Here is a 20803-nt window from a genome sequence, read left to right as displayed (position 1 = left end):
TTCACTCTGGAAAGAAACATGAACACATATGACAAAACAGCGCTCAGGGAGAAGATTACCTATAGCGTAAAGGGGAAAGCAGCATTGTTTTATAACATCTTGGGTCCTTTTATGGAATATATGGAGAATGTGGATTTAGGAGAAGTGGAGAGGGAAGTGGATGAAGCGTAGTCATCAATAATCCTCAGCAGGGTCCTCCAGTTTTATCTCTGGAAATTTTTACTTTGTAGTATTGGTACTGTCATACTTGCATCTTTGAAGTATACACAACAGTGAAATAGCTTGAGTTAACTTTTAGTTAAAAGAATATCCTTATGCTGTGTGACATAGTGGGTGAGACTGTAATTGTTCACCACTTCTCCCTAACATTTACCTTTTCTCATATTTGTCCCTTTAATCTTTATTCTGTTATTTCTGTTGCCAGGTAACCATGCTGCACTTACTATCCTGGGTTGTTAGTGTTTGCACTGTGTTGCATTTTCCATTGTGTTACCATTTAATATTATTCTTTGTTTAACTCCACCTTGCAGGATATGTGTTGGAGAATGGCCTACCCAGCACATTTTCATTGCAGGTGTGAGTGACTTCCTAGATTAGTTGATTGGGAGAAATCAGGTGGAGGATTTTCTCTTTTGTAGTTTCTTTAAGTGTGGGTTTATTTGAAATAATGTATTAGAACTGGTATTTCTTTTGTGTATTTTAGTTTGTTTAGGAATTTGGTTTGTTTATTGATGTTGATGTAGAATAAGGTTGCTGGGGATAGTGATATGGGGAAATGGTTTAAGCTAAATCAAATCAGGTGTGTGTCTCATGGGGTATATAAGTAATCAGTTTTGGGAGCTCGCGAGGAGAGAGAGTGAAGGAAAAGGATGTGAAACTGGTGACTGATTGCCCCCGATCTTTGAAACTGTATGATGGACAACTCATGGAAAATAAATGTTCATCTTTAAAGGGGTGCTATTATGGTATTTGGAGTTTTCTGAGCTTTCTACAGTGTTAGTGTTGAATCTTCATCAGACATGTGAACGACACTGTTGTGGATCACCTAAACGCATGTTTGAGTTTGAGTTCCAGCACGCTCTCCGTTCGGTTTCCATGGCGACTAAAAACACGTCGTTTTAGAGAGTTTTTTCTACTTGGAAATCCTTGTGACGTCCCGGGGGATAAGGTTCGGTGATTGGTTACCTTCTACTGGTTAACAAGGGCATGTACAAATACATCAGGCGGGTGGAAAACGTCAGATAAAGTTATTTCGAACGGTGGCTGGTGAGTTTACCAAAGAGAGACATCCTGCTGCATTCGTTGCTGTGGGTTGCTGTTTTCCACTTCGTTTTCAAGGTCTGATTCAGGTTCCAACATGCAGGGCTGTATGCTATGTGTTGTATTGTAATTTTTAAAAAAAAATTTTTATTGAGTTCATATCAGCCTAATCCTTCTGTTTATGAGATGTTACAATGACGGCGAAAGCAGTTGCAGTGCGCGCTCCCGATGTAGTGCAGTGGCGGGAGGCGGGGCTTAATGCGGAAGAGTCTCAATCCACTCGTTTTGCCCACAGGCTGATCTGACAGCCTACAGAGAAGGTCGGTCTGAAGTAAATAAAGCGATTTGTGACAATAACTCGATCAATCCCAGCCCTTCTGGTCTCAGAAATAAAAATAAATTAGCCTGAAATGCACATAATAGTTTCACTTTAAGGAAATCCCAGGACTGCTGATTCTGTCTACGTCTTATCTTCTTCAACCTTGGACACACTACCTCACATGCTGTTTTGTTTATTGTTGCTCTTCTTTCTTTTTTTTTGTGCGTTCTTTTTGCATACTCTGTGCTTTCAACTTAGAACTTCCCGGATATTGAATATTGGAGATGTAAGAGGAAACTATTTTAAAGGCTAGACAATAACCAAGATACCTATAATGTTTCCCTTGATGTGAAAGCAATCACATTTCTGTATGTTATTGGAAGAGTTATGAAAATTCAATAAAGAAAATGTTGGAAAAAAAAACAGGGCTCATGACAGAATATCTGCAGAACTAAGCTTTTATATCCAAGTTTAAACTGTCCACTTTTCTTTTACACATTTAAAAACTAGATCTCCAGTAAAGGGGATATTTTTGTTATTTCTTGCTCTTCTCTGACAACAGTTTGAAACATACTGCAGAGACTTTAAAGCAAATTAGATCTGTGGCAGACAGGATTCTGGGAACATCTTCATCCGGACATAAACTTTGTGGAGTTTAAGACGATCTGTGAAAGCTGAACATAAGAGAGGTGACAGGATGCTCCTGCACAAAGCCTTTGGATTCCAAAGAAAGTCATCTGCTTGCAGTCATATGTTAGCGATAGCCCGGTGGGCATATTAATAATTTACTGAATGAGATTAGAGATTCCACAAGAGACTTGCCTTGAAAACTGTGCTTATTATGAACATGATTGTGGTTGGAAATTGCATTAGTGAAATCTTCTGTTGTTCTGGGCAGGTTGTATCTAAAGATTTTTACAAAGTATCTTAAATCATTTAAACTAAGCATGAAAAAAAATAGCTTCACACATGATTAAAGCTATTCAGTCTGAGCTGTGCTGAGTAAGAATTATTTCCATCTGAAGGACTTCAAACGGCAGGGATCAGTTGGTAAATGCACACCAGTGCGATTTGTTTTTTTCTTGTGCAGACTTACCACTTTGCTGGCCATACCAGATCCTGCACACACAACAGGCAGTATGTGTGCTTCCATCATCTAGAAATAGATTCATCATGTTGGTTTTCTTTATTGTTCTTTGTTCCTGTCAGCCTCATGCTCTTTCTGACAGATCTGCTCAGACGTTTTGTGGCTTTAGCAACGTCTCTGTGGAAGCAAGTCACTTTCAGATATTTACAATGTAGTTGCTTGTCTGCACACCATTAGTGTCAGTGAACATAATAAAAAAAAAAAAAAAGAAAATCCATTTTGAAAAATGATTTGTTGGGAGTGGGAAGTGGGGATTTTTTTTTCTTTTGGAGATTTTGTTTGGGGAAATGTAGCAAAAAATATGATTAAATGTCATTATTTCCACACTGAAATAAACAAGTGGATATGCCTCATTGTGAAGCATGATGCACTTCGTCAGCATGGACACATGAGGCCAGATGCATAAACAATGCATACATGAAAAATACATACACATCATTTCCTGCACACAAACTAGTATTAATGAAGAAAAATAAGCAATAAGAAGCTGGACAACTCACATTATTTGGACTCACACATGTTTTCAGAGCATTGTCTAAGTATAAAGTCTGACAAATGAGCTGGTTAAGGACAAAGAGACTACACAATTTAATATCAAACAAAACTTACATTTTCACAGAGCTTGCTCAGTTAGATATTAATTTTTTCAGATTGAATTTCTTATCTTCTCTAAGTTTTAATTAATTTTGACTGTTGTAACTGCTGCTGTGCGAAATGTTCATGCGTCAGAAAAGCTTCTCTTGTTAATCTGAAGAGAAAGACTGACTAGAAAACCCTCTGATTTACTGCAATAAAATATATAATTATAAAAAAAACTGTGCAGTACTGAGTCTGACGTCCTTGTAAGACCTTATTTATTAATTTCCTCTGCAGGGTTATTTGCACAAAACTAAAAATTGATTACTTCCGTTACTTTATTCCACTAAGCATCTTTTGCTTTGTTCAATAAAAGCCATTTTCTTTTCTATATTCCTCCGATAAATACTTTGTTATATAAAATAAGCATACTGTGTACAGCAGATTTTATAAGACTCAGTCATTTGACGAGAGAAATTAAGCGCATAAACATTTATTCTTGTAGAAAATCAGCTTTGGCTTACACACACACACACACACACACACACACACACACACACAAAACATTAGAAACCTGATTTTGTACATTTAAAGACAAGTTGAAATATACGAACATCACTTTGTGCATCTTTGCTCCTGGCAAAGTCTTGCACATGGACCGTATGTAATCCTGGCATGGTAATGCCCGCTGGTACGGTAAAGTGATTCTATGTGGGGCAATGTAGCTGCCAGTGTCAGGAGGTTATTGTATTCTTGCTTGGCTGTCATTCATGTAGTATTTGTTGGTGCATACTTCCCAAAAAGATAAAATGAAAAAATATAAAAATATAAACAAAAAATAAACAGCAATACAAACACAGGTATGCTCTATATACGAATTATGGTACAATAATAGTGCAGTGATTTTGAGTAGTAAATGTGATATTATCAATAAACAGTGTATACACAGGAAGAGATTCATATATAAAATGCTGAAGCTGACCAGTGTGCAGATTAGATCACCTCTAACAAATAGAACTTTATTTTTAAAAAGCTATTGTGAAAAGAAGGGATGATTTTCTGAACTCTGCAACCATCCAGTATGTTTTTCAGTGGGTGTGAAGAACTGTCCAAGGTGGGGAACAGCTTTTTCAATTACAATGATTTTAACAGCCTCGTGAGTCAGTTTGTCAATTCTGCTGGAAACCTTTGAACTGTTCATTCAGGCTGCTCCCTCAGCACACACTGCATCGACGAAGGCACTCACCATCACAGGCTGGGAAACTGAAACATCTCCAGTCTTGCTGTATGCATTGATAAATCTGAGCTTCTCCAGGAAGTACATTCTGCTAAATCCATTCTTGTACACAGCATCTGTGTTGTGTTAGTTCAATTTAATTAAAAATACTTTTTCTTTATTCTTGTCGTTCTCAGCATACGGATTTGATCGTCATCAGCTACATCTGCTCTACAGAATTTTTAGAAATAGAAGAGAAAGATGCCAGACAAAATCTACTGCAGCTACTTACAGAAAACAAAAAAAAATAATAACATCCGCTTACATCCATTTAAACCCGAAAATAAAAAGATCATGTATTTTTTTTCCATCATTGTTCATGCACAGAGACAGAAAAAGTGGGTTTAAAACAAATACTAATTCACACTTGAAAAATGAGTCACCATCTCTCTACTGCGAGCATATGAACAAAATGACTAACTCATGCTGGTAACAGGAGTTTTGACCATCCACTGTGTGTACGCAACATGTTCACTGCCCCGTGTGCTCAACTGCTGGTGGCGAAATGACTCACAAGGTCCCTGGTGATGCTTCTGTTTTCTTCATCTGAGAGACAGTGTAATGATTAATGTTTTGTGCAATGGGTCAGATATAAATACAGCACTCTTCCATGGTTGCTCTGTTCAAAATGATGAGTCACTGACATGATCTTACTGCTAACTAGTCAGAAATGTTTGTTTTTTTTCTATTATTAATTTGTCTCTTTTGTTGTAAATTTTTTTGCTAATTAAATCAAAGCATAATGGGGGGTTTCCTTTTTTGTGTTTCTGTTTGACGCCAAGTTATTCTATCTGTAAAAAGATGAAAACAATAGACATCCATAAAAACCTACAAGCCTACAGAAATGTTATATTATATTAAAGTTAGCATATATTGTGTGATTATTGTAACAGCATTTTTAAAGCGCTGTCTATAAGATCATTTAGTTAGCTGCAGCTCATTCAGAACTCTGCTGCTTAAGTCGTCTCTCTGAGGTCTTTAAACTAGCAGTCTGTCCATCAGATTAGAGACTTTAAATTTCTCTTGCTGGTCTACAAAGCTCTGAATGGTTTAGGAACAAAATACATCAGCGACCTTTAGACCCATATGGTCAGCTTCATGTGGGATTTTATAAGTTTCCAGAGTCATGACCAGACATGGAGAAACTGCATTCAGCTGCTTTTTGTTTATTTGTACCTAGGATCCCCATTAGATGCTGCAGATTTACAGAATACATGGATTAAAACTGAATTCCCATCATGCACAACCCCCACCCGCCCCATATGTCGTTTCATCCAAAATCTACAAGACTCAAGGCAAATACAGTGAAAGATAAAATTACTCATACTGGAAAATGCACAAACAAATAGTAACATGAAACAGAAGGGGATGATTCCGTCCACTGTAAACTACACAGCTACTATGTCCGATGTGTCTTAAACAATTTCCCAAAAAGCTGAGACACAGATATTTTATTTAAATCAAGGTTAAAGGGCCATCTGTTCTTATCTGCCACTGAATAGTTATTATTTAGTAGATCAACTCCACATTGTCTCTTTTAATCTTGAAGCTCAAACTTGTTTAAAATGCTGTTTTTATCAAATGTCTTTTCTTCTTCCTTTATTTTTTGTTTTAAATTATAAATAATGCCTCTTACTTCCTGCTCTTTGATCATCTTTAAATGTATCTATAAAGCACTTTGAATCACCCTGTTGTTGAATTATGAAGCATACAAAAAAATCGTCTTACCTTAAATATAACTGCAGGTTTCTGAAAATGTATTAACCACGTAAGATTCAGCTTTGACATCCTTCACTGATGCCTTTATTCACATTTCTGCATCTAGTTGAACAGCTTTTTCTTTAGTCACTGAAAATGACAACAACCTGAATATCTGTGAATGGAAAAAGAAAGCCTTTGCAATTTTTCAGAAGTTGACAGGGCAATTATGTTAGAATTTAAGCATGAGATTTGTGAGGTTCTCTGACTTTCCACACAAGAGATCCAAAGTCTTAATTAAAATAGCAACTGATAAATAATAATAATAATAATAAAAGAAAAAAGGGTTACACAATAAGAAAGTGAATAAAGATGTGTTAAAATAGTGTTTCAGCGATAGAAAAGTAAAAGAAATTTCACAAAACAAAAAGATTAAGTGAGGTATAAAGCTGTATTTCAGCTGAAGAGCAGCGTGAGAAGGTTGTTTTTTATAAGTGATTGCAAAGTTTTAAAGTCCAAACAGATCTTTAGCAAAACATCTGTTTCAGAGATTGAAGTGAAAAACAAAATGTCCATCATGTCAAGCTCTGAACCATGTTTTTGAAACATGAGAAAGTCGAGTTGGTCAAACTGGAGGCGTTATGACAAAGGAGTTCAGTCAGGCAAGCTACAGCAAGCCCTCATGAAACCTCGAAAGGAAATATCCTGGCACAGAAAGAAACACAATGGCAGATGGCCAAAATTAGCATTATATAATCACACTTCCTGTTGTTAGACAAGCTGTACCAGCTGCAGACCACAACATGACAACAGCTTTTTGTCCTCAAATAAAGCCTTGCTAGAGTATGATAACAGGGGGAAAAAAATCTAGCAAAGAAGAATGAAAAACCTTCGGTCAAAACTGAAACACACCTTCACACCCATGAGGTCATTTTTAGATTCTTTCCAAACTGAGACCAGAACTCAGTGATGAAATCATCTGTTGGTTCACAATATCCCTGAAATTAGTGAAAGGCAATGTCAGTAAGGGAGGATAATGTGGTGGCGGTGATGGAAAAAATGGCAGAAGAGGTAATGAAAATTTTGTTTAATGCGAGAGAAGTGCAGATGGAGAAGTGAAACTCCTTAAGTTTTTGGGAAATAGGAGCAAGGATATGACAGCAAAGCCCAACTTTTCCAAACTGTCTCAGAGTTTTTCCAAAACATCATAAAAACTGCAGGACTGATCTCATACAGCTAACTTCAGCTTCTTTTACTATTCCAATATTTTGGCATTTATAATACGATTATGATGCTTAACAAACACAGGCAATAAATGCTAAAGAAATGTTCTATTATGTAGTGCTATTATCAACCATTAATGGTCAACCTAATGCATCAATATACTCAAATAAGCCCCTTAATTACTTGCACAATCCCATTTACACTTAACGCTCCCTGTAACTGAGCGCTGCTCTTCTGTGGTCGGCACAGACAATGAAGTGCTCTGTGTGGCTACATCAGACCCTTGATTAATTACACGGAGGTAGGAGTCATCACTTCACAACTTCTAATTAACTGCAGATAAAAGGAGTGAGGAGGAGAAAGGGACGATGGGAAGACAGGATTTGGCATTAAATTGGCAGAATTTCCATTACAAGGAAGACTGAGCACGAAGAACAAAGCATTGAAGCTGTAATTCAGTTAACATTTTTTCCAAGATTACCAGCACACACAAACACACACACACAATATCTGAATGAGACAAGCAGTTGTCTCAGATATTACAAAAAGGATATACTCTCACATTCATGTAAGGCACTTATTCTTAGCTTGCACAGAACACACAGTCTCGACAAAACACACAGGAGGGGGATTTCTAAGAAATACGTTCTAAGAAAAAAAAAAAAAGGAATATTGTGGTCTCAAACCCACTTTACTGTAAGTCTGGTATGCTTCACTGCCTCCACCACTCCATCCACAGTTATCTCCACCTCTTTGGATCATACACAGGGCTAAGACGAGCAGCTGGAAGAGACAAGATTGAAAGTTTTCTTCTTGAAAGTGGTACAGCTCATCTGCAGCTCTTCCAGTCCAAGAAGCACAAGTGGGACTTCAGGAGCAGGTGTGTGATGATCTATGCATCCTCCTGAATTATAGATGCAATGTTACGCAACAGAAAATTGCTTCTACTGTACTGACGAGAGTAAAAGGGCTCAAAATATACTCATAGACAGCAACTTGGCAGTATCATTCAGACAAACTGCAGAACTAGACACATTCTGGTCAGACAGTGTTGTTGAAACTCATTAGAGAAATTATTTAAGCTCTTTAAAAAACAAAAAAAAAATTAATTTTGATGCCACAACATGAAACTGAAGCAATTCTCTCCAAATGAATCAACCCTACTTTAATCTTCCTGATCTGAGCTGACAAATTTCCTGTTAAATTCTACCAGATTTGGGCCAATTTACATCACTGAACTAATCATTAGTTTTTACATAAGGATCAGCTCCAAAGGCTCTATAAGGAATGGTTCATGCACTGAATTGCGTGCTCGTTGTTTTCATTGTCAATTTTCCAGTCTCTTTGGTCGAGTGGCAGGCGAAGCAGGATAATCTGCTGTCCACTTCCTCTACTCATGCACAGACGATGCTTCAGCTCCTAGTAATGAATAAGACTCCATAGTTACAGTTATTGATACATAAATAACCACAAGTGGAAAAACACTGGATGTCTGCATGATCCCTCTGTGGCTCTGTGGGAGTGCGCCACATGTTAGTGTGTGCTCATAAATATATATCTGTTTAAGTCACCCAACCCACTTACAGAAAACGATAAAATATTAAACTGTCCTGATGTTCAGGAACTATGGGTGTCTGATTTTCTTTTTATTTTCATGCCACTAAATGTAGCAGCGGAAAGGAACAGATGAGAGCTTCAACTCCAGGCTAACTCATTAGTTATCCAAACACTGTGCTGCAGCTGTCTTGTTTTCTCTGATCATTTTTTCTTCCGGTTTGAAAGATTGTAGGAGCAAGTGAGCATGCAGAAAAGTGAGGGTGATAGTGACACACAGAAATGACTTTACTGCTTGACTGAATATAAACATGGCTTTTATCGGCTTTGTATGTGCAGTTGCTTAGCTTAAATAAAAGCTACAGGTGTGAAGAAAGTTGATCAAGTTAAAAGAAAAGTTTTTTTATACACAGTTTTAATTGGGGATGCACAGATCCACTTCATGGGAATTCCAATCCAATACCAATATCTGAAATTTGAATATCTTCAGATACCAATATTTGCTGATACAAAACCTGTTTATGAACATTATTGTGACTATGGTTATCATTGCTGTTCTAACTGTGTAAGATTTCATTATGTTGTAATAAATTACCCATCCTTTCTGTAGTTACCTCTCCAGTACAGATATAATAACATTACAGATATAACAATTTCAACACGTTTTATTTTGATTTGCTACATTTTACCCAAGTACAACTATAAATGTGTGGTTTTGAAACAAAGATCTAGCTATTAGTGTAACAAAAATGTCACATTTTAACATTCAATGCATTCATTTATTTTATTTAATAATGAATAAAATTTAATTTCGGGTATCGGTTGTGGTATCGGTACACTTTTAATAATACCAAGTATGAGCACACACACTTGGTATTGAGCCAATACCACTACTGGTATCGGTACCGTTGCATCCCTAGTTTTAATGGTAAGAAAATTAAAGGATACAACTCAAGTTATGCCTGTGTGGATATGACATATAAGAAGAATGCTAAACTTTTGTCTTATGATTCACCTCTGGAACATTATGAGGTCAATTATAGCAACACTACACTTCAGTGTGAACATCGCAACAAACCAGTAATGCCTTCCTATGACTTTGACCTCCCCAGTCAGATAATGTGCTCAAACACACAGCACAAACTGCTCAACTACAGTTTAAAGAATATTACAAAGGATGTCCATTCCAGACTTCCTAGATCCCAAGTTGATTAAGCATCCAACTGGTTCATCGCAACAAGTCTAATTAACAGAGACCTCTGTCTGCAGCACCCAGGACTTATATGACCTGCTTCCAGATCCATAGAACATCTGTGCAGCATCTGAGTCCCTACCCTGAAGGACCTGCACAGTTTTAACTAGTTGGCTTGAATGTGGTCTAATCTTGGATATCTTTCAACATATATTAGTCCACTTATCCAAACTGAAGGAGGGTTACAATCTTTGTTTGTAAATTGTGAGATAGTAATGTATCCCTGCTGTTTTCTGTCACTTAAGATGACTGGGGGGTCAACACATGAAAAATAAATGTGTAAACTCTAGCCAAGTACATCTTTTTCATTATCAGTGTATTTAGTGACAGTAAGATCGGTCAGGTTAATTCTAATCCCAGTTCATCTGTGGGTTAGAAAAGAGTAGAAAAGAAAGCAGGTAGAAAGTAGAAATATGCAATACGCAGGTAGAAAGGTGAAATATTTAACAAGCAGCAACTTCTTGGACAAAGTACCTCATTATTTCCCCTCTAATCTCAATTGTGGACAATAATATGGATTATTTTTTGTCAAATTCTTTAAAGCTCTTATTTATTTCATTACTGCCTCTTAATTTTCCACAGCAAGTTTCAATGTGTTGTAATCGGCTGTGGATTATATTTAAAAGGCAGCACTGAGAGCTAAACAGGTTTTTCATTCGAGAGAAACTGTCTTCTGGTCTGAAAAACTCTCACACCTTTCTCAATGATCTGTTCCTGAATACGAAAATAAAACAGAAGTCTTCCTCAGCTTGAATGCAAGCAGGATTTACTCATCAGGAGCTGAGGAAGCTGAACAGGTATAGTATTTGCATAACTATTCCCACCTTCTGCCTGAGCTTCTGTTGAGTTGAAAGGAGACCTTTCCTTGCCTGTCCCTTCCAGCTGGTCCTTGACTAAAAACATACATGGATACATTAAATTTCTCAAAACCGTTTCACTGTTTTGTCTCACCATGCCCAACATCTCTGCTCAAAATAGACTCCAACCTCATTTCATGCCTCATGAAGCTCTAAATTTGCACCAGAGGGGATGCTACATTTGTGATATAGTGTGAGTGAATTAGGAAAAAGAACAGTCTGTTTGTCTGATAAATGGTTTACTTCTTGGAGGAACTTTACAAAGCTAAAAGAACAATGTCACAAACAAAGGAAATGGCCCAGTCGAAAAAAGAAAACCATTGCTTTCTGTGAGGATAAGGTCAAGCCACCTTTTCAGCCTCAGTTCGTCCTTGGTATTAGCTCATGCCTGGAAAGCCTCCCTGAGCCAAATAACCCACCCCAGCTTGCATGAACACATTCTGAGTAACACAAAAATGCTCCAACTCCACTTTTGCGGTGATGCTCTAAAAATATAGGTTTGAATACCACAAGAATCTAAAATTTTACTTGTCAAAGACAAAAGAAACTGAGAGAAAAGTTAGACTGCTGAGCCAAATGCAGGAAAATGGGGAAGGAAAAGGGAAAAAGTCTGCTTCATTTAAACTGTTAGAGAAAACAGGAAATGTGGAAGAGAACCTCGAAGCTGAAGAATAACTTGCTGTAAGTAAGCTGTTACCAGGGCACAAACTGAAAAAGACATCTAAAAAAGTCATCACGCATTCATTTTCTAAACCCACGAGAACTAAGTCAGCTAAGGGTCAAAGCGACCGCTGGACCAAGCAAAAAGGTAATAAAAACTCCAGATCAAAAAAAGAAACAAACCAGGAAACACTGAGAGGAAAAGACGAGAGGCTGGACTCTTATCACACAGAGACTCGCAGACTAACCACATACAAGTAAATGTAATTAATTAGTAATGAAACCAAGAAAAACACATGGACAGGAAGTTAAACAAGATGTGACGCACAAGGTTAGAATTAAAACCGGTAACTGCAAAGATCATGATGCTTTTTCACACTATCATGTATGAACATTTCAGTTAGATAATGCCTGCAAATGAAGATGAACTGATATGATATAATCAAGTTAACAGCCAAAGATCATTTTGAAGCTTTTTTTTATTCTAGCAAAAAGGATTTTAACAACTCCTTAGGTGAAGGGAAATGTGATTGCACATCTCCATCATCCTGAACGCTGAGAGGGTTTTCTTGTATCTGTAACTGTAAACCTGCAGCAGGGATATCAGACTTAATTTCTCCTCACTTAAAATTCTAATCAGCCTGAAAAGAGGACATTCATTTATGTTTTATTAATGTGGATGTGAGTAGGTTTTGTAAGATGACATTTTGTTCAAACGCAGCTAAAGTAATACTCTGTGGTAAGTGGACAAAAATTAGACATGTCAGAATTTCCGCAGCACTGATTGTCTAATAGCTCTGCCACTTTAAGACAAAGCCGGAGCGAAAAGTTTCCTGCCTTGCTCTGCGTTGTCAGTCAGCTGCCTCTTTAATTGGACCTCTAAAGAGATCATCTTTGGGAGGTTCCTACAGAGAGAAAAACAATAAGAAAAAAAGAGAGAAAATAACAAAACATATAGATGTATTTGGGTGATATTTAAATGCGTCACCTTTAGATGTTTAGCCGACTATACTCTCACTGGTAACCTTTCTCCAGCTGTGACCTTTTGATTGATACAGGCATCAAGCTCTGCATCTTTGGTTATCTTCAAAGTGGTTTAAGGGTGTTTTTTCAGTCAGGCATGGTGTGTGTAATAATTTGTTGGTCTTTACTTATAAGGGAATTGATACCTTTCATTGTCTAGACAGTTTAAGGATGTCATGCAATTCATGAAATTGCACAGAAGCCATAGTGGGTAAATGGTAGGTATCAAGCTGAGTATAAACGTATACAACTCCACAACTCTTAGCACATAAATTGAATAAAATGGATAAACATGTTGGATTCTTGCTTTTATTTGTCACATAAAAGCAAAAAAAGCCACCTGAATATTGCTTTGAGTTTGCAGATACACCACTGATGGGACATGACTCACTAAGAAAGGGAGCTTTTCCCGCTGGCTCTATTTTACACATTGTTCTGCTCAGCATGTTTGTGACCCCTGGAGTCTCATTTTCAGGATATTGAGATGGACCATCGAGTCAAAAGAAAAGCGAAGCCACAACGCCACTTTTCACCTCACCGCTACCCAAGTCTGAGTCATTCCCACTTTCATTCTGCTTGCTCCTGTGTGAAAGAACACAAACGCCAATTTGGAAAAGTTGCTGGCAAATGAAACAAACAAGCACTTTTTTCTTCTCTACAGCGAAACACTCAGCCTCCAAACTCTTCTGAAACTGGCTGCCTTCAGCATCAAGCACTCCACTCTTTAGCCATTGCTAGTTGCCAATTAATCCTGAGTAGTCAAGTCATATGTGTGTGTGTTAAAAGAGAGCTGTGGACTGATTCGTGCAAATGCGCCCATTGTGTGCAGCTTCTGTCACCACAAAATACAGCTCAGGCTAGAAGGGCCAAAAGGACCTGAAAGCTGAGCTCATCTGGATTATGAGAGAAATCAATTCATTTTACTACTTTGTTGAAACATGAGAGAAGTGAACGCACACACAAAAAAAAGAGTTTTGAAATGACGTTTCCCCTCATTTCCATACATGGGAGTCTGATGTAACAGTGTAGCTGGTCATGAAATATTTCATAAGCAGGATTCCTGTTATAAAAAGAGCTATTTTTAGGAGCTGACAAGACTAACCTCAAATAATGACTTTTCTTATTTTTCCAGTAAGCATCTATTGTGGGCATAGACATGTATGCTTTGTTTCTTAATTTCTCCATTTTGCTTTTTCATTTATTCATTATCCTAACCGCTTCATCCAATTAAGGGTCGCGGGGAAGCCGGAGCCTACCCCAGCAGTCTTTTGGGTGAAAGGCAGGGTACATCCTGGACATACACGGGGAGAACATGCAAACTCCACACAGAAAGGCCACTGTCCAAACCTCACCCCAGCCAAGAATCGAACCAGCTGTGAGGCCGTAGTGCTAACCACTATGCCACCCTGCAGCCCCATTTTGTTTAACTGATGCAAAATGTGTGTGTATTGTTGGAAAGTGGGGATTTGTCTCTGACTTTTTACTTTTAATTCCATGAAGGAACACTAATAAAACAAAACCAAAAGGGAGGTATCCTTGTTATCATGCGTATTCATGCGACTAATTACTTGCTTGAATCCATTTAAAACTGTTGCTTGTCATGAATTTTACTGATTACTTGCACATAAAAACATCCATTTACTAATAAAGGGGAGGGAAAAAATTATTATAATTGAATAGGTTGATTAGCAATAGGTCAATAATAGCTTGTTATCAGTACAGCATCACATAGAAGAGTTTTTCAGAGGTCAAGATGTAGAGTTTAACCACTGTGAAAGACTGCATGTAAGGAAGAATTCTGTTCCATGACATAATGTGAAAAAAATCTCCTTTCCATGCATTAGAGAATATATTTAGATTTGTGAAATTGCTGTTAATGCAAAAATCCCAAACAAAATAAGATAAATAGGTAACAAATACAACTTTGGTAGTTTGATGCTGCCTTTGTCTGAAAATATGCAATTCTTGATGGATTTCTGCATCTCAATCTCAGCTCAGAGTACGAACATCCAGCCAGATCTTCACCTGACTTTAACTTCAAATCATGCTGCATTCACTGTACAGTAAAAGTTAGCTCTTAATTTATGGTAAGCTACTAAAAGCAAATTCCCATCAACAGAACATATTAAAGAAATTAAATAAAGAAGCTTTACTAGGTCTTTATCTAAAGATTTTACTAAATTCCAATTAATTTGATGCCTGCATCATGTTTTTAAAAAAAGCTGAGACAGGGCATCGAAAGACTGGGAAGGATGAGGAATGCTGAAAAAAAAACTGTTTGAAACATTACACAGTGAACCAGATTCTTTAATATAATAAGATTATTTTAGATTATAACATTATTGGAAACGAGAAGTTATTGTCATGGCATAAAAGAAGCATCCCTGAAAGGGTTGTTTGCAAGCAAGGATGGATGAGGGGCACCACTTTGTGAACAACTGCATGGACAAGTAGTCTGTTTATGCTTGTTGAAGAACAACATTTTTTCCACGTACAATTGCAGGGAATTTAGGGATTTTATTACTACAGTCCATACAGAAAAAAATTCAGGGAATCTGAAGAAATCTCGGCATGTTCATCAGCCATCATTGAATGCCTGTGACTTTCGATCCTTCATCTGCCATCGCATTAAAAACCAACATCACTGTGTCAAAGATATTACCATGTGGGCTCACGAGCCCTTCAGAAAGCCTTTGTCAGTGAACACAGTTCATCTACGTCTACAAGTGCAAGTTAAATCTCTACCATGGAAAGTTAAAGCCATATATCAACAATATCCAGAGATGCCGCCGACTTCTCTGGGCCCAAGTTCAATTGAGATGGACTGTCACAAAGGGTCTGTTCTGCGGTCAGACAAGTCCACAGTTCATATTGCTTTTGGAAATCATAGATGTTTTGTTCTCCCGTCCAAAAAGCAAACAGACGATCCAGATTTTTATCAGCACAAAGTTCTAAAGACAGCGTGTCTGATGGTTTAGGGGTGTGTTAGTACTCATTATATGGATTGCTTGCAAAGGCACCATTAATGTTGTAAGGTACAAACAGGTTTTGGAGAAAACATATTCTGCATCCAAGTGACATCTTTTCTAGGAACACTTCTGCTTATTTCAGTAAGACAATGGCAAGACACATATTTCTGGTGTTACAACAGCTTGGCTTCTTAGTAAAGTCTGCCGGCACTAAACTGGCCCGCCTGCAGTCAGGACCTGTCTCCCACTGAAAATGTGTGGCGCATTATTAAGCAAAAAATACAACAAACTATTTCCTATTTTGCTCGATGTACAATAGTGTGTATGGGAAATATTTGTCTCTTCAGTTCCAAAACACTTACCGAGTGTTGTTAAAAGGAAAGGTTATGTAACATAGCTTTTTTTTTAATGTGTTGCAGGCATCAAATTCATTCATTCATTCACTATCTGATCCGCTTAGGGTCAGAGGGTCGCCGGGGAGCTGGAGCCTATCCAAGCAGTCTCGAGGCGAGAGGCTGAGTGCAGGTTGCCAGGTCGCCAGTCCATCGCAGGGCATCAAATCAAATCAGAAATATTTGCAAACCTTTTCAATCTATATTTAAATGAATACAAAATAAAGACAAAATATTTAATGTTCAAACTATAAACTTGATGTTTTTTTTACAAATATTTCTGAAATATACATATATATATATATATATATATATATATATATATATATATATATATTCTTCTATATAATTATATATATATTCTTCTATATAAATATATTCTATATTTCTTTTCTTTTTTCTTTTTTCTTTTTTTTTTTACACAAAACCCAAACTTCACTGCAATTGCCATTGTATATACAGACAAACAAAATAATTATATAAGGCACTCTTACTTTTAATTCCATCCATCTATTTTCCTAACCGCTTTGTCCAATTCAGGGCAGCTGCAGCATATCCCAGCTATCACTGGTTAAGAGGACAGGTTGCCAGTCCATCACAAATTGTATTACATTATAGATATAAACAAATGAAATAGGTAACTAACTACAAAGCAAAGATCATTATGTTTTTTTCACACTGCCGTACTGCCTTATGAGGAGAACATGCAAACTCCACACAGACAGGCCACCGTTTGGACCTTCTCCCAGCTTAGGCTCAAACCAGCAACCTTGTTGCTGTGAGGCCACAATGCTAACCACTATGCCACTGTGCAGCGTTACATTAATTTATAGTCAGAATATTTTAGATTTTGATGACATACTGTGCTAATTTTCATAAACTTAGTTAAATGTAATATATATCTTTATGAGTTCAGCACAAAAAGTAAAAAAGACTTGTATTTTGTAGGTAATTTCTTTATTGTGACAGTGCCTCTTTGCAATAAATCTTCTACCACACGAACATCACTTTATTTCCCTTTAGGATTATGCCATTTTTATAAGTAAAATACATTTGTGATGAGCAGCAGAACTTGAGTGGCATCCTTAAAACCCTTCTATGTCAAAGCAAAAGAGCTACTGTATATTTAAAAACAAGTATTGTAGATTTTGTGTGTTTTTGTTTTTATTTATTTCTTTTGAGCTTTCATTAGTTATGTGATTCTAAGAATAATTATATTTTAATTTATTTTTACTAGCTATGTCATTAAATGATTTAATACCTTGATGACTTTGATTAAACCTCCTTTTGCAGTCAGATGCAAATAGCATCAAATGTAAAGAAATAATAGCGTGTAGTTAAATAATTGACCTTTCCTTCTCACATCGTATCACATCATAGATGTAAACAAAAGAAAATTGAATATGGATGTATGCTGTTCAGTTCAATATTGTGTAGACCTATGACTGGTGAGGTGAGTATACCCCTTACAGCTTTTAAATAGTGCAGCCTCACATTTTTTTAAAATCAACTAAAGTAAACACATGAATAATAGAGTCATTGTTGTTTATGCTGTGGCTTGTCACAACACAACCACAGTTATCCTAGGGTGGAGCATCAGAACAGGTAAAGTAAACCATCACAACAACCAGACAGGATCAGCAGTTGCAGCTCATAGATTTAAGCCCTGCACAATTCCACTAAAGTGGCACTGTAAAGGAGAAGGATGAAGAAAAATAAAAAACTTGACTGCTTTTTTCTCTTAAATAATCAATTGCTCAAAGCAGCATTCTCACTATCTGACTCAAAGCTTGACAAGCTCCAGTGAAGCAAACATTTGCTTCACCTGCAGAATCCAACAGCAATAAGAAGCGTTTTTTAACAAGCTCTCAAAATGAGACAGAGTAAACATTAACACATTAAAGTCATTTTAAAGATATGGATTGAAACTGCTTGTAATGTCATTATTATGCTCATCCATATGAGAGAAAAAAGTTATACAGTACAGAATACAAGAATATTACACAAAGAACTGCATCACTTTAACTTTCCTTCATCGCCAAAGCAATGTAGAAGATAAAAGAGGAAAGCTTCCAAAGATCTGAGGGTCCACACTCTGAACGTGCCTCTGATTAGGAAATCTAATTGTTTCCAAGTCAAACCTGCAAATGCATGCTGATAGATAATCCCAGTTTTAGTCTTTTATTTTCATCTGTATGTGTGCTAAATTCCCATAAACACACACATAAATTAGTCATTATTCAAAGACAATTTGGGCAAGACCTTATATGCTTATTGGATTTATACTATTACTGCCTACCCTCTCAATGCCTTTTTTTTTAACTTGGCTGCTGGAGTACAACACATCTGATCAATGTGTGTGTGTGTGGACCGACTCACTTTTGTAGCTTGTACTCCAGGGCTGGTATCCATAGTAGCCGGTGATACGCAATATTCGCTCCTCTATGGATGCGCTGTTGATGTCCTCAACTGAGCGGGAGGACTTCAGGTCCTCTTTGATGGCCTCGTCTACCACCAGGTATTTGAGTTGTCTGAGCTGTGGGCTGATGTCCGAAAGCCTTCTGGGGCTCACGTCGGGCGACTTGCGCATCCCGCTGGGGAAAAGAGAACAAGAGGTGGTGGTGTTACAAGACTAAGTGAGGCCGCTCAGTAAAGGGAATGGGAGTCTATATGAACCTTGTGTATGACTTGATGACACAGGAGTTCTTGGCTAAATTGGGGGAGTCAGTGTTGCGTGTTCCACAGAGACAGGCGTTAAGGGCCCCTGCTGCGCCTCTCTTGTACAGTAGAGAAATCACCATCCTTCAGTACCCCTGCGTGCGCACAGCAACAGTGTGAAAGACACTAAGTGAAAGTGACTGGTCTTGCAATAGTTGTATATAACATGCAGAGTGCAACTCCTATTATAGACTTATCTGAATCTACAACTAATGAATCGATCACGAGTGATTTGTAGAGATGGGAAGCAACACTTGTGACAGCTCCTGGCGTCAAGTACGCATTGGACCAGAAAATTGCGCGCCCAGCGTGCAACACGGCAGACCATCAAACGTGATTTTCTCATGCAGAGGAGATAAATAGCCAACTTGGTAGCGTGCATCCAGCAGGTGAAATAAATACAAAAGGAGTGCTTGGGAACTGCACACGCAGAGCGCCGTTGTGCTAAACAAAGAGTGGTCACAGTGGTGACCCTGTCAGCTCCTCAGCTGTTACAAAACTGGCAGCATGTGACAGAGAGAAACATTTACTGACACGTTCAAAATTACACAAAGTGCTACCAATGCATGCCAAAAATCCCATTATCTGTGCTGCTCTGACTCCAGAAATGATCACCATGACCATGACAGTTAAATGTAAAACAGCTTTTAAATGAACAGATTATTATTCAGCTCTAAAGGGAAATTTTAACTCCTCTGTCCAAAGTCAGTTTACTTTGCGCAACAGATTGCCCTGCCCTCTGACGATTGCCGGTGCATTTAGTAAAAGTTAAAACATCTTACATCGGCATCAAAGAGGTAGGAGCTCCGAGGTAACACATGCAGTCCCGGTGGGGTCGTCCAACCCGGTCCCACATGGTGCCTTCTCCATCGCCGTACATCCTCTTAGCCAGGCAGCGGCGCAACTACTGAGAATCTAAAGCCTCATCAAGGCTGACGGAAACAACAAAAAGCAGCATCGTCCTGCTTCTTCTAACCCCCCCTCCCCACAAGCATATGCCAGGCTACTATAGTACAGCCCGCCTCAACAGTAACTAAGCGCGCTCTGCTCTGGAAGCTGCAGCGTCCCGGAGGCACAGAAACAGCGCCATCTACCGGATGTGCGAGAGCAAACCACCTTTAATGGACAGCAGAGAAAAAAATTACTACCATCTGTGAACCTTTGAAGTCCGAGCTGTTTGAACCCTGGTTGAAAATCTAATTATTTCTGAGATGAAAAATCACCAATATAGCGCTCATATTATTGGAACATTGTCATTCTTTACAAACACAAAAATCTAACTTTGAAGTGTGATACAGCCGTGTCATTTGTAGCCTGATGATGCCTAAAATGATCTCAAGCTCAGCTTGGAATCAGCTAGTGTGGATGGTAAAATGCAATAGGCCAATGCATAGTAAATGCAGATAAAATCATTCTGCATGATTTTCTGCATTTCTCTGCAGTAAAAAGCTTTTTTACTTCATTGTACCTGTGTTCTTTGGATTGTAAAGAGTTAATTTTCCAACTTTGCTATCTCCAGAGGGTTCATGTTTCTCAGCAGAGCATCAAACAACTTTTTAAACCTCTATGTTTCCATTTGTTCAGTCAGTCATAGTCTAAACTACCCAAAGAGTCCATCAGTATTATAAGGTGATAGCAGAATCAGATGCTGAACAGTGAACAGTGTGGTAGAAGCTGGTGAGCAGAAATGTGTATGTTGATTACAACTGAATCAAAGACAGCTGCAATGATATAGTTAATCACGTCCAATCAGAACTTCAGAGACTAAAATAATGATCAATGGTGGCGCTTTTATCGACTAGCAACCAGAAAGTCTTCTTTGCTTCGACCTGAGCTGTGAAATAATAACAGAACTTGATGATTCATGTGTAAAGTCTT

At 37.8% G+C, this 20803-nt stretch overlaps 1 protein-coding gene across 1 annotated transcript in view; it reads right to left on the bottom strand.

Moving 5' to 3' along the window:
* The window catches only part of slc35f3b (solute carrier family 35 member F3b), a gene marked incomplete at both ends in the record, with an annotated part of 61043 nt that extends 41238 nt beyond the window's left edge, over window positions 1–19805 (bottom strand). Inside the window, 2 exons of the mRNA XM_079249422.1 lie at window positions 18587–18801; window positions 19708–19805. Coding sequence (XP_079105548.1) covers window positions 18587–18801; window positions 19708–19805 — 313 coding nt within the window. The remainder of the gene's footprint in view (window positions 1–18586; window positions 18802–19707) is intronic.
* Between the last annotated feature and the right edge of the window lie 998 nt (window positions 19806–20803).

Source organism: Telmatherina bonti (genome assembly GCF_933228915.1).
Source record: "Telmatherina bonti genome assembly, chromosome: 11".
In the NCBI taxonomy this organism is placed as follows: Eukaryota; Metazoa; Chordata; class Actinopteri; order Atheriniformes; family Telmatherinidae; genus Telmatherina; species Telmatherina bonti.
Note: the sequence above shows the minus strand (reverse complement) of the source record. Positions and strands in the feature narration are given on the sequence as shown.